The sequence below is a fragment of the Pelophylax lessonae genome (assembly GCF_965119305.1).
Source record: "Pelophylax lessonae genome assembly, chromosome: 8".
Lineage (NCBI taxonomy): Eukaryota > Metazoa > Chordata > Amphibia > Anura > Ranidae > Pelophylax > Pelophylax lessonae.
In genome coordinates this window covers 127,239,816-127,260,406 of record NC_138775.1, presented here as the reverse complement: position 1 = coordinate 127,260,406, position 20,591 = coordinate 127,239,816, and the positions used below count along the sequence as shown (strand labels likewise).

The 20,591-nt window shown below is 46.2% G+C and overlaps 1 protein-coding gene across 2 annotated transcripts in view; it reads left to right on the top strand.

Moving 5' to 3' along the window:
- ATF7IP (activating transcription factor 7 interacting protein) overlaps nt 1-20,591 on the top strand; it is a 233,313-nt gene that overhangs the window by 133,922 nt on the left and 78,800 nt on the right. For both annotated transcript variants that reach the window (XM_082266006.1, XM_082266007.1), the window contains exons 7-10: nt 540-628; nt 4,006-4,091; nt 6,733-6,876; nt 7,030-7,617. In XM_082266006.1, the coding sequence (XP_082122132.1) occupies nt 540-628; nt 4,006-4,091; nt 6,733-6,876; nt 7,030-7,617 (907 nt within the window). The remainder of the gene's footprint in view (nt 1-539; nt 629-4,005; nt 4,092-6,732; nt 6,877-7,029; nt 7,618-20,591) is intronic.

The window sequence follows — 20,591 nt, the reverse complement described above, 5'->3', positions numbered from 1 at the left end:
CCAACATCAAGCCCCTGTTGCCCAGCTTTGCAAGACTTCCACCTGGTATGCGGTTAATACTTTTTCTACCAAGTTTAAAATGAGATAAGATGAGAGGAATTATGACCTGTAAGTTTTATATCTTGGAGGTCACAGGCCACCCTCTCCTTTTGTTCCTGTGTTGCTCTGCATTGCTTGCTTAAAAAAAAAGTAGGTTTCAATGAGTGGGGCAGGAAATGGGGTGCACCCAGTGAGCATGTCCAGCAAAGCTTTGCATGTGCCCACTCACCTAAAGGTAGCAGCCTCTAACCCAGGATCTGTGAATATCTAGAGTTTGTGTCCTATGCTGTATTTGTAAGAGAAGGAATTTACAGATAAGTTTTTTTTTTTTTTTTTTTTTTTTCTTGGATAAAATATGGGCATGTAATATAGCAACAAAGGATAAATACTTTGTCATTTTCATGTCATGTTTCATATTTTCTCATGTCCGATTTCTATACCTGGAATTATTTTCTTAACTGGCCAATATTTAATAACATTTTCTTGCATATCATATACAGCAAACCACAGTTAACCAGACTGCATCACCAGGAAAGTCGGCAGTAATGGATTTAACTTCAAGCTCTAACTCCAATACAGTACCTTACAGGTAAGCTGGAATAAAGCGACTGATTACTTTAAAGTGGTATCAAGTGATTCAAATAAAGTGTGTATTTATGTAGAACTTTTTTAATAAACCGGTAATGCAAGCCTGCTCTGTGCAGTGAAAGAGCAGCCCCGATCCTCTGAGGTCTCCTGCTGCTTCTTCTTGCTCTGCCTCTGTTGGCAAGTACCTCCATAGGTAACCACTATGGGGGCACTTGTGTGGACTTGATCCCGAGACCCGTTGTCTACACTCAGGCATAGATGGAGCGGCTCTAGCCCCTCCCTCGCCGCAGCAGAACAAACTGGCTCCCACTGCTATCAATCTGCCCTGTGAGGAGGGAGAGAGCCACTGATCTTGGGCACATAGCTGGATCAAAATCAGGCTCAGGCAAGTATAGACTGGTAAGCTGCAATAGGTTACATTTTGGTTTTAGGCTTAATACCAAAAGCAATCCAGAAAGTCCCCGATCATCACTATGGTCTAAAAAAACGAACTAACGAATATTTTCTGTTTCGGTTTTGTTTACTGGCTGGTTCATAAAATGTGTTTAAAAAAAAAAAAAAAAGTGCCCCTGTCCCTCTGTGTTCATGTGCAAAGGCGATCGCATGGGCATATCTCGCATACACAAATCTATATCAACAATGTTCACACCACACGTGCGGTATCTACGCAAGGGTTATAGCGAGTGCAATATTTCTAGCACCAGACCTCTCCTGTGCAACTCTAATCAGGTAACCTGTAGAGGGTTTTAAAGCGTCGCCTATGGAAATATTTCAGTACCACTGTTCCATTAGCGTACACAATTTTTAAATCTTTACATGTTTGGTATCTATTTACTCGTCGAAACAACATCTTTTATATTTTACCAAACAATTGCGTATTATATTGTTTTTGTGCATTAAAGCTCATTAAATTTGATTTTTTTTTCTGAAAACATTGCATTTGAAGTAATGCTGGAGAAATATTGTGTGACCTAAAGCATTGCAAAACCCACCAATTTATTCTCTAGGGCCTTTTACTTCTAAACGCCCCTGCCTCTAAACTCCTTTATTATTTTTATTATTATACAAGAATTATATAGCATCAACAGTTTGCACAATGCTTTACAACATAAGGGCGTGCAATACAATTCAATACCGTAGGAATCAGAGGGCCCTACTCATTAGGGCTTACTATCTAGGAGGGAGGGTCAAGTGATACAAAAGTTAAAAACTGAAGGATGATCTGACGGATAAAAATAGTGCAGTTTGGTGTGTGCATAACCGACTTCTCTGAAGAGGGTTTTCAGGGATCGTTTAAAAGCAAGCAGAGTAGGACATAATGGTACAGATTGGGGTAGGGAGTTCCATAGGATGGGATAGGCTTGGAAAAATCCTGCGACCATGGGAGGAGGTGACGAGGAAGCTAGAGAACAGGAGGTATTGGGAGGAACGGTAAGAACTATTAGGTTGGTATTTTGCGACTAGGTTAGTGATTTAGTGGGGGGCTGAGTTGTGGATGGCTTTGTAGGTGGTTAGGATTTAAAATTGAATTTGTTGGGTGAGCGGAAGCCAGTGGAGGGATTGACTGAGAGGAGTAGCAGACACTGAGTGGATGGTTAGGTGGGTTAGCCTTGGCAGCAGGATTCATAATGGTCTCTAAACGCCTTTGTGTGCATGGATGGAACCTGCAGGGGCATTTATAGGCAAAAAATAAGATGTCCCTAGGAGCAGGCGAAAAAAACCTGCAGTGTGCAAGAGCCTTAAGCCAATTAATGTTCAAATTATAATTTTCACTAAAGTACGTCTGTAACCACATAAAGCAAACCTAGCCTGCAAATACTGTTTTTACATGTTCTTTGGGTTTCCCTGACATGGGGCATATTACATCAATGCGCATGCATATAAAAAGGTAAAATTGGCGCTTAATCCCATAAAAATTTATAAATATGCAAGAATAAATGAACACATAAACTGGAAGTGACAGTCCTAAATAAATCAATCAAATAAATATTGAATATATAAATGGTGATGTGGTAAAGTGCACTGTGCAAATGGTGCAAGGAAGTGAACCACCCCCCCCCCTCCTTCCCCGTCTGTTCGTCAGTGCCCACCCCCTTTCCTCCTGCTGCTCTCATAATTATTTTAATATGATCTAATCCCCTCTGTAATAGAACAATAACTGCCCCTGTTTATAGAAAAAATATGCAATCTGTACCTAAATCGGAGTGGCTACCGGCGATCACTTGACCCCTCGGCTCTTTCTCCCCTCTTCCCCTTCCCGGGCAGAGAGAAATCTGAGGAGTCAGGTGAGCGTCGAGAGATGCTCGGATTTAGGTACAGATCTGCATACTTTTCTAGAACACAGGTCCAGGAGCACTTGGTGTTCTATTACAGAGGGGATTAGATCATTTTATACAAGTGGCTTAGCAACCACTTTAAGCTTAATGGTAAATTTGGAAGTTTTGTGCCTAGATCTAGATGTGCTGTATAGAATTAATACACTGTTGCACAAATTTTATAAACTATTCAACCTGCATTAGAATTACCATTATTTTGTCCTGTATGGCCTCTGCTTCCAGACAGTTTTTGTTTTGGATAAGTAAATTTTAATGCAAAAAAAGTACTTTAACGTGTGTGTGTGTGTGTGTTGGGGGGAGGGGTGGTTTCTGGCAACAAAAAGGTCAGATCGTCCTTTTCAGTGCCATTTTATTAAAACTATAAAGTGCCAGGTTTTAAAGTGGAACTCCGCTCATCTGCTAACGCCCCCTTCCCGACTTCCTCAGACGTTCGGCCCCCCTCCTTCTTTTCCCTGCCACCTAGCCAATTAAAATGCGCAGCACGCTTTGGCATGCACAGCAGGGAACTGGCTGTGCCGGTTTTCCTTGCAACAAATGGCGGTAGCCAATCTGAAAATCGGCTGGGGTGCTGGCATTGCGGGCTCCCTGGACAGGTAAGGGTCTATATATTAAGTCTGATTTTTAATTCCCCCCCAGCTGGAAAACCGCTTTAAAATGTAAAAGAAACTATAGTGGATTTTTAATGCTGGATACATGCATTCCAAAAATCGGCTGGTCCAGCAGGTGTGTGCAGTAGTCTGTCCTACAGAAGCTGATCTATTAACTGGCTTTTGTCGAAGGACATGCTGGAAAACCAGCATTCAATCAATGTATTCTGAAGGGGGTGGATTTAAGGGGAGGGGAGTTTCCCTTTCTGAATACAATAGCACAGCAGGGTTGAACGAAAAAAGGTTGCGCGGTGTACCGGGCTTAAGACTTTAAAAATGCTTTTTCCCCAGTTAAATTTTTGTTTCCCCCAAATCGTGTTTTTTTTTTTTTTTTTTTTTTCATTTTGTAAGTCTGTTTGACTGATTAGTCTTAAATGATTTCCTTTGTTCTGTAGGAGTTCAGGCACTGTGAGACAAATGTTAGAATCAAAACGAAGTGTGGGAGAAACAACTTCAGCAAATTTGCAGATGTCAACTGCTGGTAAGACACTAATACAGACTTGTTTGGTGATGACTATCACCCATTAGTAGACACAGAAATCCTATTACAGTTGAGTTGTTCTGCACCTACAGAAGGTTGAGACACTTTTCAGTGTTTCAAAGGGATTGAACACCTTTTCTTCAGCTATGTTGTAAAGGAATACCTTTTTTTGCAAGCCTATATAGAGGAGAGTAGTTAAGTGTTGTAAAGATCAGAAAACTGTCTACCACATCCCTAAATGCAATATAAAACACAAGCTATCACCCCAGCAGGACTTTTTAGGCAGCAAATTGTAGTAGTAATAGTAAGAATACAATACATAAAATCCATTTTGTTTTATTTTTACATAATGGTATAATGATCACATCACATAGTACAAAATTGAGATTTAAAAACCAAGCAATGTGCCTTACATGTATACATCCGATACCATATAGCTAATATGGAACTTAGGGTTATTGCAGCAGCTTTTTCGTCTCCTCTCAGACCTCAGACTCTGAGGCTGACATGGTCGCTGGCGACGCAGACCCTCTCCTGGAGGATGCATCCCTGCATTCAAATGCTTCTGATGCAGTAGAGGATACTAATGAGCTAGTATGGAACTGGGCAGCCGTTCCTTCAGAGCGCATTCGCCAGTGATGTTACTGGCTGCAAGAAAAGTAAATATCTCCTAAACGGTGCATGTTTAGAATATATTTACAGTACCTAAAGGTAAGCCTTATCCTAGGCTTTTACCTATAAAGTTAGAGGAAACTTTACTTTTTAACCGAGTCTACCTCCAAGGGCCACTTTCACTCCAATTTCAGTAGGACTGCTCTTGGCAGCCGAGTTGGCCAGTACAGTCCCACTGCAAGACCAAGAAAATTGTCTCATCTTCTTCTATCAGGCAAATTCAATCCACTGCTTTGCACCTCACTGTGGCCAAAACACTTCATGAAAAATGAAATCTCAATTGTGACATTTCAATACAGTTCACTTAACACAAATAAATGTTAACTGTGTCAGGGTCTGTGCATTGGTGTAGCTGTCAGTGTATAGTGTAGTGGTTAAGGCAAGAGAGGAGTTGGGGGGGGGGGGGGGCGGGGGAGGGAAGGGGTTTTAGTGTGGAAGGCTCACTCAACAGTTATGGCTGCTCTGGCTCTGTCATCGAACCTGGTCTACATCGACAGTTGAGTACTGACTTATGGCAGGCTCAATCAGTGACAGCAAGCAAGCATCTAAAGCCAAGTGCTTGATTTCAAATCTGCCACCCACGTGCCCAGAGAACAGCCCTTTCACAGGCAAAATGTTGGCATGCCCAAATATGTGCTGGAATTGGCATGTGTACAGGTGATGGGATGGCTAGACATTTCTAAAAACTGGGAAAGGGCCATGGTTACTGGTGCATGCACGGCCAGCTAGTGCGGGCATTTTATGGACTGTTTCCTTTACTAAAGGTATTTAAGAGCTCCATTTAGCTGTTAAAACCTTCTTATTACACCCAGTTTGGTCCTCTGAGGACCTGAAATACCCTAAAAGATCCTTGGCCCCTTCTGATAGTGTCAGAAATTAAACTGACATCTTTCCAATGTGGATGCACCAGTTATCCACATTTCACAGGCACACTACTGGATGGATTAGAGGTGTCTTCCCTTTTCAGGATAGGTGACAAAATTCCATCTGTAGATCCCTGCTTGATTTGACTAGAGTGGCTCTCCATCATATTTTTGCAGTGTCCTTATCTGCCAAACCGTGTCAGAATGGTAAAGCTAACTTTGAGGATCCCTCCTATCTCTCGTCATAGAGCGATTTCAGAAAATGTCTGGAGCTGTGTGCTTAAGTTTGTTTGTCTTGTTGCAAGCATCTAAGCTTGTCTAGCATGGGACTGACGTTGGTACAGATGCGTAGGCTACAGTCTGTGTGTCTGCTCGTTCTGATGCTGCATCTGTCCACAGCCGGCTATGAGAACTGAGTGATCAGACCACTGCTCCGTGAGCAGAGAGCTGGTGACTGTCAGTCCCTGGCTCTTTCCTCGGAGGGGGTTAGTGAGGGGGTTAGTGGCTGGCTCAGGCTCTCTGGCTGTACTTTTCTTCTGTGGATCACAGGAGTGCAGTTCGTTCTAACAAGCTTTGGCTGGATTTTGAAGCCTAAATATAGTCGATAAAAAATTAGCATGTACAGTTGCTATGCAAGAACCATGTTCGTTTTTTTTTTTTTTTTTTTTATTTTTTTTATTTTTAAGGTTGTTAAAAAAAATTACCTTTCCTTTTCAATTTGCAGGGCTGTAATTTTCTGTAAAATTCGGCATGGCAATCTGAAGGCTTCTTTACATGGCGTACAGCATGCATCCAATAAATGTTTTCTTGTAAAACGTTATGCTGGGTTGAGGGGGTTATACAGGGCCAGCTGACTTTTTTTTTTTTTTTTTTTGCAATGTCCCAACCCACACAGGCAGCAGTACAACCTGACTTTAATAGAATTCCTGTGTCCCGTAATAGACAAGGCAAAACCATGTGGTAAGCCTATTATCCCCATGACAGGCAGTATGTGTGTTGTTTTTCTAAAAGAAAAAACTTTTTGTGGAGCTGCATGATTTTAAAAATCTATTTGAATACCTAAAATTTTTACTGTAGTTTGTACAGCTTGTTTCGTTATATTTTAGTTCTGCCTACTACGTCTACTACCCCAAACTCTTCTACTTTACCATTACGGACATCAGCTGCTTCACAAATACCAGCCAGCCAGCCATCTAATAGTACTCTTCAAACCAGGGCACCTCCTGATTGGAAGCTTATTCAGCAAAAAAGTAGGTTGCGCTTTCTTTGTGCTTTTTAAAGTTTTTTTTTTTTTTTTTATACCTGTATATCCTTGTAAAAAATAAATATAGATTTGTGTGTGTATGTCTGAATGTGTTGAAGCTTGATGATGTAAATATTTTTTTTATTTTTTTGCATTACAGTAAATGCTCAGAACACTCAAAGTGCTCAGTCGAAACCTAATCCACCGGTTACTTCATCTCCAGCTATTCCTTCTGTTCTCTCTGCATCTAGTACTGCAACAGTTGTTGGAAACAGTCAGGTATCAACCAGCAGCACCCAACCAGTGTCTGTTTCCCTCCAGTCTTTGCCAGTTATTCTGCATGTTCCAGTTGCTATGCCTTCCCAATCGCAGATCCTTCAAGGCACCACAGGGACATTGGTGACTAATCAGCAGTCTGGCAATGTTGAATTCATCCCAGTACAAAATCAGTCTACAACTGGTAATCTTACAAAGACACCTGTTACATTACCTGTGACAAAGACAGTCAACAGCCCTCCAATGCCTAGCCCAAACATTCAGAGGAATTCACCAGCCAGTTCTGTTCCTTCTACTTTGGCTGTACAGGCTATCCCTTCAAATCATCCAGTTACATTATCTTCCAGGCAATCCCTGCCACCTGTGGGATCCTCTGGCATCTATAATCAAGCTAGTAATCGTAGTACAGCACCGTTGAAATCGCCAGTATCTGGTTTTAACAGTTCATCTGAATCATCTGTTGGTAGGACAGGTAAGTAGAGTTGTTTGACATTTGGTGAATAGATTTATTAAAACTGTAAAGGTGTAATAAAGTGACTGTATCCTAACATTTCAAATGAGTCAGCAGGGCACCCTTCAGCATTACCACTTTCACGAAAATCACTCTTAAGTTCTGTCTTTTCTGTCATTTGAAAAAGTGAGTGTGTATGTGTGTCATGATGCATGCACATTGATGAATGGAATGCACATCAGAGAAAAGTGAGTGCAACCTTAGCCTACATTCACACGACTCCACATGGGTGGCCTGGTGCTGCACACAGTTGGAACAAGCAAATGGACCAAGGACCAGAAACTACATTAGTCGACCGTTGTACTCCTAGCACTGACAGGGAGGATCAAACTATCTTCTTAGCAATGCGTTTCAAGGGATTAGCCTCTTTTTCAAGCTAAGGAGACCTCAGAGGAACTTAAATGGGGAAAAAAATTGGGATTGGACTGAATGCTGCCTGCATGTTTGCCACATTGTCCCATTAGGTTAGTGTTAAACCCAGGACCCTGAATTCACTATATCTGTATCAACATGGGAAATGCAATCATTTTAGTAAATGTGAATGGCTAAATACCTTTTCTCATCGGCAGTATATAGCAGTCTTGTGACTTCTATCAGTGTCTGGTTAAAACTTGTAGGAGGAGTTTTCATACTGCTCTCACTGTCCTATGAGGATGCAGGATCCCTGACCTGACCCTCTCTAGCAATACACCCCAAACTGAACATATGCAGACTGATTCCACTGTCTTATCCGGAAAGGACCCGAAATATAGTTGAAACCAAAAGGGAATATATCATTAAAATATATAGTTCATGTACTGTATATTGTACCATGTTGATAAATCGCATGGCCTATATAAATTGAGTGAACCATATGGAAATAAAAAAAATCATGTTAAAATAAAATATTTGTGTTTAAAATTGAGCTATTTATTAACTGGGTGCAATAATACTGTACATGCACTACATATTTTAATGATGGTTCCCCTTCTGATTTCTGCTTTATTGGAGTCCATTTATACTTTTAACCTAATGGGACATTGTGGCAATATTGCCTGCGGCGCTCAGCTTCCCAGCTCTCAGACCAACCTCAAAGAAGTTGTAAAGTCAGAATGTTTGTTTTTTATCTTGATACATTCTATGCAGAAGATAAAAAACCTTCTGGGTGTAGCAGTCTCCCCAGCACCCCTTAATACTTAACCTGAGCCCCATCTCTGTCCAGCAATGTTCCTCGGCCATCCTGGACTCTCCCTTCTGATTGGCTGAGATACAGCTGCGGCGTCATTGGCTCCCGCAGCTGTCAATCAGTCCTCCATTCAGAGAGGGGGTGGGGCTGAACAGCAGCTCCTTGTCTGAATGGACACGCAGAGCTTCAGCTCGGCTTGGGTGCCCCTATGGCAAGCTGCTTGCTGTGGGAGCAGTCAATAGGAAGGAGGGGCCAGGAGCAGCAACGAGGGACCTTAGAAGGGGGGATCCGGGCTGCTCTGTGCAAAACTAACTGCACAGAGGAGGTAAGTATAACAGGTTTGTTTTTAGGAAAAAAAAGACTTTACAATCCAAGTCTCCCCCCCCCCTTTTACATTCCCCAGCTGTCTCTACGCCTTAGCCTTGAGAAAGTGAGGCAGATGCCTCAAAACATGTTGCTATGGAGACAGTTTGACAGCCTCCATCATCAGGACCTATGTTAGTTTTGTATAACTTTTTTTTTGGAGATTTTCTTTGTCAGAATTACTGGACTCTGTTCACTTGGTTTCTTTCTGCGTTTCTGATGAACACAGTGTAGGGACAACTCTAGTCCCTACATGCACGGGTGGATTCTAGGACGTTGTAAGGGAAGCCATCCAGAAACACAAGATGGCAGTTATGATAATAGAACATTATAGGCAAGATGTTAAAGCTGCATGTTCAGTAAGTGATTAAATTGGCTGCTGAAAGCGCTGAAGGTTTAATATCACTTTTTAATGTTTCACCGAAAATAACACACTTTCTGTCCTAAGGCAACAAAGTTCACTCATTGTACTGTATCTGTGGAGGAGTAGCATTGTCGCCTTAGGACAAGAAGTAGGTTTGTTCTACCAACCCCCTTTTCTCTTGCGTCCTCAGACAGTCGCCGCCACCTCTAAGTCATCACTATTGGGTATTGACTTCCGCTCCGCAGGAGTATCTAGGCATAAGACTAAAGCCCCGTACACACGTACCGATCATCGGCATACAAACGTTCCTCTTTTCTCCCCGGGATGTCGGTGTCTGTTGAAAAGTGCAAAGACTGCCCAAGAATTTTGTCCGCCGACTACAGCCGACTGCAGAAGTGATGTCATGTAATGGTTAACTTTCCCTGTGTTTTTTCTTTTCTGAGCATGCCCAGTCTTGCAAATCTGCGGTCTGTCGGCAGAATTCTGTACTGACTGGCGAACAATCGTCCGTTCTGGTGTCGGCATACAATAATTTTAATGTTTGCAAGAAAGACTCTTGTCCGCAGAATGTGCGCAGACAGCTGTTGGAGGCACCATACTAACAAGCGTACAATCGGCAGATCTTTAGTCCGCCGACGTTTGTATGCCGACGATCGGTACGTGTGTACGGGCCTTTAGTCAAAAGAAAAAAAGCATTTGCATATACACACCCATGGGGGCTGTCCCACTTAGTCAATACCCCCCTGCAGTGACCACTCCCTACGCAGTTTCTTTCTGCCTAGCGTCAGGAGTAGTTAGGCTTTCCCTGTGCTGGGGCTACAGTCTCAGCCTCCTAATCTTTTTATTTGATTGCTTTTGGAAAATGTCAGTTTTTTTCTTTCTTATACTAGCTGTTTATTTTGTCAGCTTTAGTTTTAGTCGTTTCTTCGGATGAAGATGGATTCATGCGGAGCCTGGATTCGGACTGACTGCCCTGGTTCTCCAGGGCAGAGTGTCAGATGGACCCCCCAGCCCGCCATCGAGCGTTCAGCCATGGTTCGTCCTGGCATTATGAATGACCCATCCCTGCTCGCTGCAGGGATGCAGCTGTGAGGTGGCTACCTCACTGGACAAATCTGCAATATGCAGTGTAATGTCCTTGGCAAAAGGCATTCCCTGTCAGTTGAGGACAGCGGCCTTCCGTTCTGAGAGGCACCCCATGCCATCTGGTACAGGTAAGTACTTCTGTGTGGGGCCTCTGTCTGGGGTGGCAGTCCTGTGTTGCTGTGTGTCCCCCATGTCTGTGCCGGTGTGGGGCTCCCTATTGCGATCCCTGTGGGGGGTCTGTTTATCTGTGTGGGGGGCCCCTTCCCCTGTGTCACTTCGGTGTGTTAGGGGGTGCAGACTGTGTGTGTGGCGGCCGCAGCGGGGAAAAACCGCGCGGTCCGCCATCTTTCATTTGGGCAAGCATGTTGGCTTCACTGTGGGCTGATTTACATGCTGTTTTGGCGCCATCTTGCGTGTCGCAGAACGTTCGTTCCATGCACATGTCGGCGGCCATTTTCCCGAAGTCTCCCATTCAGTTCTATGGGCAGCCATTTTCCCTGGGTCATTTGCAGCTTATAGTTCGGCCTCTCATGACCTCACTTCCTTTTCCTCTGAAGCAGCGATCTAGGTGGTAACACTCTGTGGGGCTCTGCAGACTGTCTCTTCCATAACCTTCTGTTGTGTCATTTCTGGCTCAGTTTTCTTCGCTTATTGGGGGGTCTTTTGTCACTGTATATATAGCGGTGGGCTGCGCACTCCGCAGCGGTTTTAAAGGGACAGTACCCTTTTCTTGCACTGTTATTTTCACCTCGAGCAATGGATTCTCAGGATAGCAAATTTCCTCCAGCCCTGGTGGGGGACCCCAGTCCTGCTGGGGCCCCTGTTATACCTGATTTGGCCGCTGTAGTGGCGTCCTTGGTGTCCAAAATGGAGGTGCTGATGGCTGAACGTGCTGCTAGGAAGAGGCCCAGATTATCTCTCTCTCCTCTGATTCAGACGGTGATATGGCTGCTGCGGCGGGCGTGCCCTTTTCAGGGTCTCGCTCATCCTTAGACCCGCTGGGGTCTGAGGGGGAGGCAGAGGTGGAGGGGGTTGTTTCTCCCCCGGGGTCGCCTGAACGCGCGACCATGGATGAGTTGATTGTTACTGTTAAGGAAACTCTATATTTGGAGGATGAGCCCAGTCCTCCGGGCATCGTGTCATCATTTGGGACACACAGGACCCGCAAGTCGGCGCAGGTATTTCCCTGCCCCGCTGAGTTTCATTACACTGTTAATGAACTGTGGCACACTTTAAAACATCCATTCCTGGTACCTAGTCAGTTTAAGTTACTTTATCCCTTTGCACCGGCTATGGAATTGCGATGGTGTGTGCCTCTACAGGTGGATCACACTGTGGCAGTTTTGAGCAAGGCTACCTTGATTCCTACTGAGACCCCGGTATTTCGGGTTCCCACGGACAGGAGGTTGGAGTCTCTGGCCCGCCATTCCTACACGGTGGTGGGTTCCTTGCTCAAACCTGTTTTGGTGGCTCAGGCGGTGGCTGATTGGACTAAGGTGCTTGGGAGCAACCTCGTGTCTGATTCTGTCCCACCTGCCAGGCTGGAGATGGTGGATCAAATTCACCAAGGAGTCATGTATTTGTGCGATGCGGTCTTAAATGAGGCCCCTTTGCTTGCACGCCTATCTAGTGTCACGGTGCTTAACCGTCGACTGATCTGGCTGAAGAGCTGGTCTGCTGACCAGACATCACGGAAAACAGTTGCTGATTTTCCCTATGCTGGTTCTCGCCTTTTTGGCGAGGCGTTGGATACTTTGGTAAAAGGTGTCACGGGGGGGTAAGAGCACCATGCTGCCCCAGAACCCCAAGAAAGAGTCCTTTCGTGGAAAGCGGGGTTCCGCTTCTCGACCCAACCAGGGGTCCTTTCGTGCCTTTAGGAATCAGACCAAGGGCAAGCCCTTCAAGGGCCAAGGTGGCCAGAAGAAGCCCTGGGCGGGCAAGCAGAAGTCCGGCAATGCCGGTACGGCGGGTCAATCCGCCTCTGCCTGAAGGGGCACCCTCACCAGTTTCGGGGGTTAGGGGACGTTTGCGCGGTTTCCTCCAACCTTGGCTGCTCCGAATTCCGGACAGGTGGGTTCAGGAAATCATTCGATCAGGGTACAAGATCGAATTCCTTTCCCGGCTGGCGGACAGATTTTTTCCCCTCAAATCTTCATTTGACCCCAGGGCGCCTGCAGGACCTGCATCAAGCAGTGCAGGACCTCCTTGCTCAGGGGGTGATTGTCCCGGTGCCTCATTGGGACAGGTTTCAGGGATTTTATTCCAATCTGTTCACTGTGCCCAGAAAGGAGGGCAAGGTGCGTCCTATTCTGGACCTAAAAGCTCTGAACCGCTTTATGCGCGTTCGAAAGTTCCGTATGGAATCTCTCCGTTCGGTGGTGGCCTCCCTGAGTCCAGGGGAATTCCTGGCCTCCATAGACCTGCAGGATGCGTACCTACACATCCCCATTTTCGAGGGTCACCAGAGGTACCTTCGGTTCGCTATAGCGGAGGACCACTATCAGTTTGTGGCGTTACCTTTCGGTCTCGCTTCGGCTCCAAAGGTCTTTACGAAGGTGTTGGCACCTGTTCTGGGCCTGCTGAGGGCTCAGGGCATTGCGGTCTTGGGATATCTGGACGATCTCCTCTTAAGAACGAGTGTCCCCCAGGACCTACTGCGCGATCTGTCCACCACGGTACAGACGCTCCAGGAGTTTGGATGGACCATCAGCGTGCAGAAGTCGACCTTGTCTACTTCGGTTCGTCTTTCCTATCTGGGAATGGTTCTGGACCCTGCTCAAGCAAAGGTGTTCTTGCCGGAGGACAAGCCCCGGACCTTACAGGACGAGATCAGGTCCCTTCAGGACAAGCCATCCTCGTCACTCAGGACCTGCATGCGGTCCCTAGGGTTGATGGTATCGGCCTTCGAGGCGATAACCTTTGCCCAGTTTCACACGCGGTCTCCAAGCGGAGATCCTGGCCAGGTGGGACAGACTGCCTCAGTCTTTGGATCTGAGTGTCTCATTGAGCCGCCAAACCAGAATGGATCTTTTGTGGTGGCTTCAGTCCCCGGCTGTGTCAGAAGGCAAGTCCTTCCGTCCGTTGCTGTGGACGGTGATTACCACGGATGCCAGCCTGTCGGGCTGGGGTGGAGTCCTGGGCAACCTGTCTGCCCAGGGCACTTGGTCGGGGGAGGAATCCTCCCTTCCGATCAACATATTGGAATTGAGAGCGATCAAACTCTGTCTCTTCCAGTGGTTGGATCTACTTCGGGGCCGTCCGGTTCGGGTACAGATGGACAATGCTACCGCGGTGGCTTACATCAACCACCAATGGGGCACCAGGAGTGCCCGGGCGGCCCGGGAGCTGACCGACATTCTGTCTTGGGCCGAGACTCGTGTCCCGGCAATCTCGGCAGTTCACATTCCGGGTGTGGAGAATTGGCAGGCCGACTATCTGAGCCGCCAGACCCTGGACCAGGGGGAATGGTCCCTACACCCGGAGGTCTTCCAAATGCTTTGTGCGAAGTGGGGATCCCCGGACGTGGATCTGTTTGCGTCTTGGCTAAACCACAAGGTGGAAAGGTTCGTGGCAAGAACGCGCAATCCTCTGGCAGACTCCTCGGATGCGTTGGTGGTCCCTTGGCATCAGTATCGTCTGATGTATGCCTTTCCTCCGATTCAGTTGTTGTCCAGGTTCCTTCGCAGGTTAGCCTCAGAACCGCATCTGGTGATTCTGGTAGTGCCGGACTGGCCACGCCGGTCCTGGTACGCGGACGTTGTTCACCTGCCAATGGAGGAAGATCTACTGTCTCAGGGACCTATCTTCCATCCTGCTTTGCAGTCGCTGGCTTTAACGGCCTGGCTGTTGAGACCCAGGTCCTGAGAGACAGGGGTCTCTCCCCTGAGGTCATTCCTACCCTGATCAAGGCTAGGAAAACCTCCTCTGGTAAAATTTATTACCGTACCTGGAAAGCCTATTTCGCCTGGTGTGAGTCCAGGGGGTTCTCCCCTCGCTCGTACTCGGTGTCGAGTGTTGGCTTTCCTCCAGTCGGGGGTGGACCAGCGCCTGGCGCTGGCCACGATAAAGGGCCAGGTGTCTGCACTGGCTATTCTTTTTCAACGCCCTGTGGCGTTTAATTATTTAATTTGCACCTACATTCAGGGTGTGCGACATTTGGCTCCTCCCAAAAGGGAGCCTTTACCTCCGTGGGACTTGAACTTGGTTCTGTCCGTTTTGCAGCGTTCTCCCTTTGTGAACATCTGGGAGATTTTGTTGCCTCTGCTGTCTAAGAAGGTTGCCTTTTTAGTGGCGATCACTTCGGCTTGCAGAGTTTTGGAGCTGGCGGCTTTATCTTGTCGCTCTCCTTACTTGGTAATTCACAAGGATAAGGTGGTCTTGCGACCACGCCCGTCTTTTCTTCCTAAGGTGGTCTCTGAATTCCACCTTAATGAGAACATTGGCCTGCCTTCCCTTTGTACGAAGCCTAAGCATCCCAAGGAGGTTGCATTGCATTCCTTGGATGTTGTCAGGGCGATCAGGGTTTACCTGTCGTCTACGGAGTCCTTTCGGAAGACGGATTCCCTCTTTGTCCTTCCTTAGGGACCTCGGAAGGTCATGGCTGCGTCTGCAGCGACCATTGCCAAATGGATCAGACAGACCATTGAACAGGCCTATGCTTTGAAGGAACGGGTTCCACCCTTCCCTATTAAGGCGCACTCTACCAGGTCTTTGAGTGCGTCCTGGGCTTACTGGCATCGTGCCTCGGTGGCCCAGGTGTGCAAGGCTGCGACTTGGTCGTCAGTGCACACCTTTTCGAAATTCTAGAAGGTGGATGTTCTAGCATCAGCTGATGCCTCCTTTAGCCGCAAAGTTCTCAGTGCGGCAGTGTCATGAGGGACCCTTGTTTTGTTGTGGGTCCCTGACGTTTGGGGTTGTTTATCCCCTGGATTATTTGCTTTCCTGGGCTGTTGCTCCTGTTGAGCCTTTTCTGTTGCCCGGAAGGTTCTCTTACTGTGCGTGTAAGGTTCCTTTCTCTGATGTTGGTACTGCAGTGCCTTTTCTACGGTTGCGTCTACCACCCCTCATGTCTACACTGCTTTGGGACATCCCAATAGTGGACTTAGAGGTGGCGGCGACTGTCGGAGGACGTAAGAGAAAACTGAATTTTTGTAAAATCTTACCTGTAAAATTCCTTTCTCTGAGTCCTCCGACAGTCCCTGCCCCTCTTTTGGGGTTTTTTCTTGTACACTTACTGCTATGCTACCAAATTGAGTTGGGAGTGGTCACTGCAGGGGGGTATTGACTAAGGGGGACAGCCCCCCATGGGTGTGTATATGCAAATGCTTTTGTTCTTTTGACCAAGTCTTATGCCTAGCTACTCCTGCGGAGCGGAAGTCAATACCCAATAGTGATGACTTAGAGATGGCGGCGGCTGTCGGAGGACTCAGAGAAAGGAATTTTACAGGTAAGATTTTACAAAAATTCAGTTTTTCCAAAACATTGGGGCTGGTTGTCCTTTAGCAAAATTGAGCAGGAAGATAAATCCGCTTGTGAGAGCATTGCACTACACTTCTGGCAAGATAAGCCGGTATTTTTTGTACTTGTTTAAAGTGGGTGTAAACCCACTTTAAAGACTTTTACCTATAGGTAAGCCTATATTAAGGGTTACCTATAGGTGGCTATAAATACCTCCTAAACTTGCATTGTTTAGGAGATATTTACAGTGCATGCAGTCGATGACGTCATCGTTGCGTGCGCTCTGAAGGAACAGCCACCCGTGCCGTTCTTCAGATCCCAGTGCCGTGACCGGCGGCTCCCGCGCGCATGTGCGGGAGTGATGTAATCCGCGCATGCAGGACAGCCGAACATGTCGGCCGGTCTGTTGCTGAGCAGGCGGCGCTGCAGGGGCTTAGTTTTTAGGTATTTCATGAGCTAGTATGCGATGCATACTAGCTCATAATGCTTGTGTCTTTACAGGTTTTTTTTTTTTCCAGAGGGTTTACTTCCTCTTTAATGAAACATTTTCAGTGTTTTAGTGTACAGAACAAAAAGCTTGTGAGAAAAGGTCTTTATTTTGCTTTAACACACACTTTATATTTGTGTATTGAGAAATTGTGTGCAGTGTTTTTAAATTCTTTTAACCACTTAAGCCCCGGAAGATTTTACCCCCATTCCGACCAGGGGGTATTTTGCGATTCGGCACTGCGTGACTTTAACGGACAATTGCGCGGTCATGCGACGCTGTACCTAAACGAATTTGGCGTCCTTTTTTTCCCACAAACAGAGCTTTCTTTTGGTGGTATTTGATCACCTGTGCGATTTTTTGATCACGTGCTATAAACAAAAAAAGAACGTCAATTTTGCAAAAATAGCAATATTTTTCACATTTTTTTATATGAAATTCCCAAAAAAAAAAAATAAAAAAATCAAAATTTTTTTTACTTTTTCGGCCAATTTGTTTTATGCTACCTATGTTTGGTAAAAAAAATCGCAAAAAGCGTATTTTGATTGGTTTGCGCAAAAGTTATCGCGTTTACTAACAAAGGGAAAGATTTCTGTCATTTTTGTTGTTTTTTTTTTTTAATGTGTAATGGCGGCGATCTGCGATTTTTTTTTTTTTTTGCGGTACTGCGACATTGGGGCGGACAGATCGGACCCTTGACTGACATTTTTGACACTTTTGGGGTTACCAGTGACATTTCTACAGTAATCAGTGCTATATATATGCACTGTTACTGTAAAAATACACTGGTAGTGAAGGGGTTAACTTTATTTGGGAGGGAGGGGCTGTGTGTATCCCTAGGGGCGTGCTTTCTACTGTGATTGGCTGGGGCTTGAGCTGTATGGACACTGATCAACGGATCTACATACTAGATCCGAGTGATCAGTATCCTAACAGCAAGGAGAATGACAGGCAGCTTGTTTACACAAGCTGCCTGACATTCTCCCTCTCCCCCGCCGATCGCCGAGTGACCGGCGGACATCGGGTCCGCCGGTCACACGCGTGGGGGGGTCCGTGACCACCGTGACGCGCGCTCCCTCCCTAGACCCTCACAAGCTAGTGACGTAGCCCTACGTCACTTTGCCTGTGAGGGGCTGACTGCCGACGTAGATCGGCGTTAGGCAGTCGGCAAGTGGTTAATGTAGTTTAACCACTCCCGGACCGTCCACCGTGTATTTACATTGCTACTTGGACATTAAATATACCGTAGTTATGGCAGCAGATAGCTGCCATAACCCCAGTATTTTCCTACATGGCTGGCGATCCTCTTTCACATAAAAATTAGTCCCAGCAGTGGATTCGCTGCGAGATAACTTTTATAAGTGGCAGGAGAGGTGACCACCCCCCTCCCACCGCATCCCGGTCGTTTTCCCTGCTTACCGGAGCCCGAGGTAGTGGGGAAAACGATACGATCCCCTGTGGTGCTGGGCAAGATGGCCCCCACTCGACTCTATGCCCTTGGAGGACCGAAGCAGCGTCAGATTTCGATTCCGCCTAATGGCCTTTAAAAGCAATAATAAAAAAAAAAAAAACTGGCCCTTTAAGTGTGGATGTGAGATCTGAGGTCTTTTTGAACCCAGATCTCGCATTAGGACCACCCACCGCAGACTTACTGCGGAAGGCTGCCTCTCGTGCGCGAACAGGCGTAGCCCTACGTTGGTCACGTGCGTGGGTTCTGGGCGGCACGCTCCTGCCCCCATTAGGCAGCGGTGATGCCGATACACAGAGACGGCGGTGTTGTAAACACAGCTGACCGTTCTTCCCTCTGAAATGATCACAGAACGCCTGTGATCCTTCTATATAGGATCACAGGTCTCTGTGGTCATTTTACAAGCCCACCCCCCTCCCCACAGTTAGAAAACACTCCCCTAGGCTCACACTTAACCCTTTGATCACCCCTTAGGTTAACCCATCCCCTGCTAATGTCATTATTACAGTAACAGTGCATATTTTTAGCACGGATTACTGTAGTAATGTCACTGGTCCTCTCAAAAATGTCAGGGGTCCGATCTGTCTTCCACAATGTCGCAGTCCTGCTAAAAATCACAGAACGTTGCCATTACTAGTAAAAAATAAATAAAAATGACAAATCTTTCCCTTAGTTTATAGACGAGAACTTTGCAAACCAATCAAAATACACTTATTGCTTTTTTTTTTTTTTTACCAAAAATATGTAGCAGAATATAAATTGGCCTAAAAGGATGAAAAATTGTGATTTAAAATGTTTTTTTTTTTTTTTGTGAATGTTGTATAACAGAGTGAAAAATATTTTTTTATTTTTTTTCAGAAATGCCGCTATTTTTTATTTATAGTGCAAAAAATAAAAATCACTCAGGTGATCAAATACCACCAAAAGAAAGCTCTATTTGTGGAGGGAAAATTACATTTTATTTTGGTATAGCGTTGCACGACCGCTCAATTTTCCGTTAAAGTAACGCAGTGCCGAATCTCAAAAAATGGGGGCAAATCTTTCCCGTCCAGAACTGGTTAAAGAGGACCTGTCCTGCTTATTTCTATTACAAGGGATGTTTACATTTCTTGTAATAGGAATAAAAGTGATCAAATAAAAAAAAAAGTAAAATAAAAAAAAAATGTAAAACTCCCTGTTCATCCGAGCTCGCGCACAGAAGTGAAGTCATGCCAGCATATGTAAACAGTGTTCAAACCACACATGTGAGGTATCGCCACAATCGTTAGAGCGATAGAGCAATAATTCCAGCACTGGACCTCCTCGAACTCTAAACTGGTAACCTGTAGAAATTTTTTAAAATGTCGCATATAGAGATTTTTAAGTACCAAAGTTTGTCGCCATTCCACGAGCATGCACAATTTTGAAGAATGACATGTTGGGGTATCAGTTTACTCGGCGTAACATTATCTTTCACATTCTAGAAAAATTGGGCTACTTTTACTGTATTCTTTTTAATTCGAGAGAGTATATTTTTTGCTTTTGTTTTGACACACATCTCCTGATTCTTCTTAACCATTGGGCTATATACTGCCCCCTACTGGAGTAGGAAACTGGGCAGGAAAAAGCTTGACTACGCCTATGGGCCCTCCCAGGGGATATACACCCACTCTAAGCTATAGGCACTCCGTTTTTTTTTTTTTTTTTTCTGCCTAGTTAGTAGTAAGGACCTCATTCCTTGCTGGGAACCCTGGTCCTGGCAATTTTTTTTTCTTTTTTTTTTTCCCTCTTAATAGCTTTATTTTTCTTCCTGTGAGAATCTACAATCAATTGCTGGACTGGGCGATGTACTGGATAATCTAGATCCAGAGGGTCCCCCCATCCCGGCTAGCGAGCGCGTGCAGACCGCAGCTCCGCGCTAGGTCGGCCGCGACATAGCCCCACTGGTATGGGGTTGACCTGCGAGTTAAACATCTCGCGAGGGCGCATACAACTTGGCCTGAGTCGCAGCATTTTTCCTGGCAGACCACGCACATTACGATGGAGCGGTGGTCTGTCTGGAACGGTGCCCACCCTGTTCCTGGTATGGTAAGTAGCTGCCCCCCCATCCTGGAGGGTCTGAGGGTGGACGTGGACCCCTCCCTGTAACGGTGGGATTCCCTCCCCCCCCCCCCCCCCTCCCAGCAACTCTAAAATGTCAGTGGTCACTGTGGGTCTTAGCGGAAACTACGTGAGGCGGCCCCTGCTCCCGCTTGGGCATCCGCTCCTCCCCCCCCCCCCCCCCCACTGCCCCTGGGTGTTCAGCTCCGCGGGGGCTCACGTCCAAGCGGCTGGGCGCACACAAAAATGTAGGCTGCGGCCTACTAGGCCCCACGTCAGAGTCAGGCACCTCTGTTGGGGGGCGGCCCCAGTGCGTTAAGCTGGAGTCCCCACTCATTGGGCATCTGCTGGACTGGGATCCGTGCACTTGCGGCTGGGCTTCCACAAAAATTCAGGCCACGGCCTGCTAGGCCATGTGATCAGCTTTGTGCCACCCATTGGCATTGTCACAAAACAGTGGGGTTGT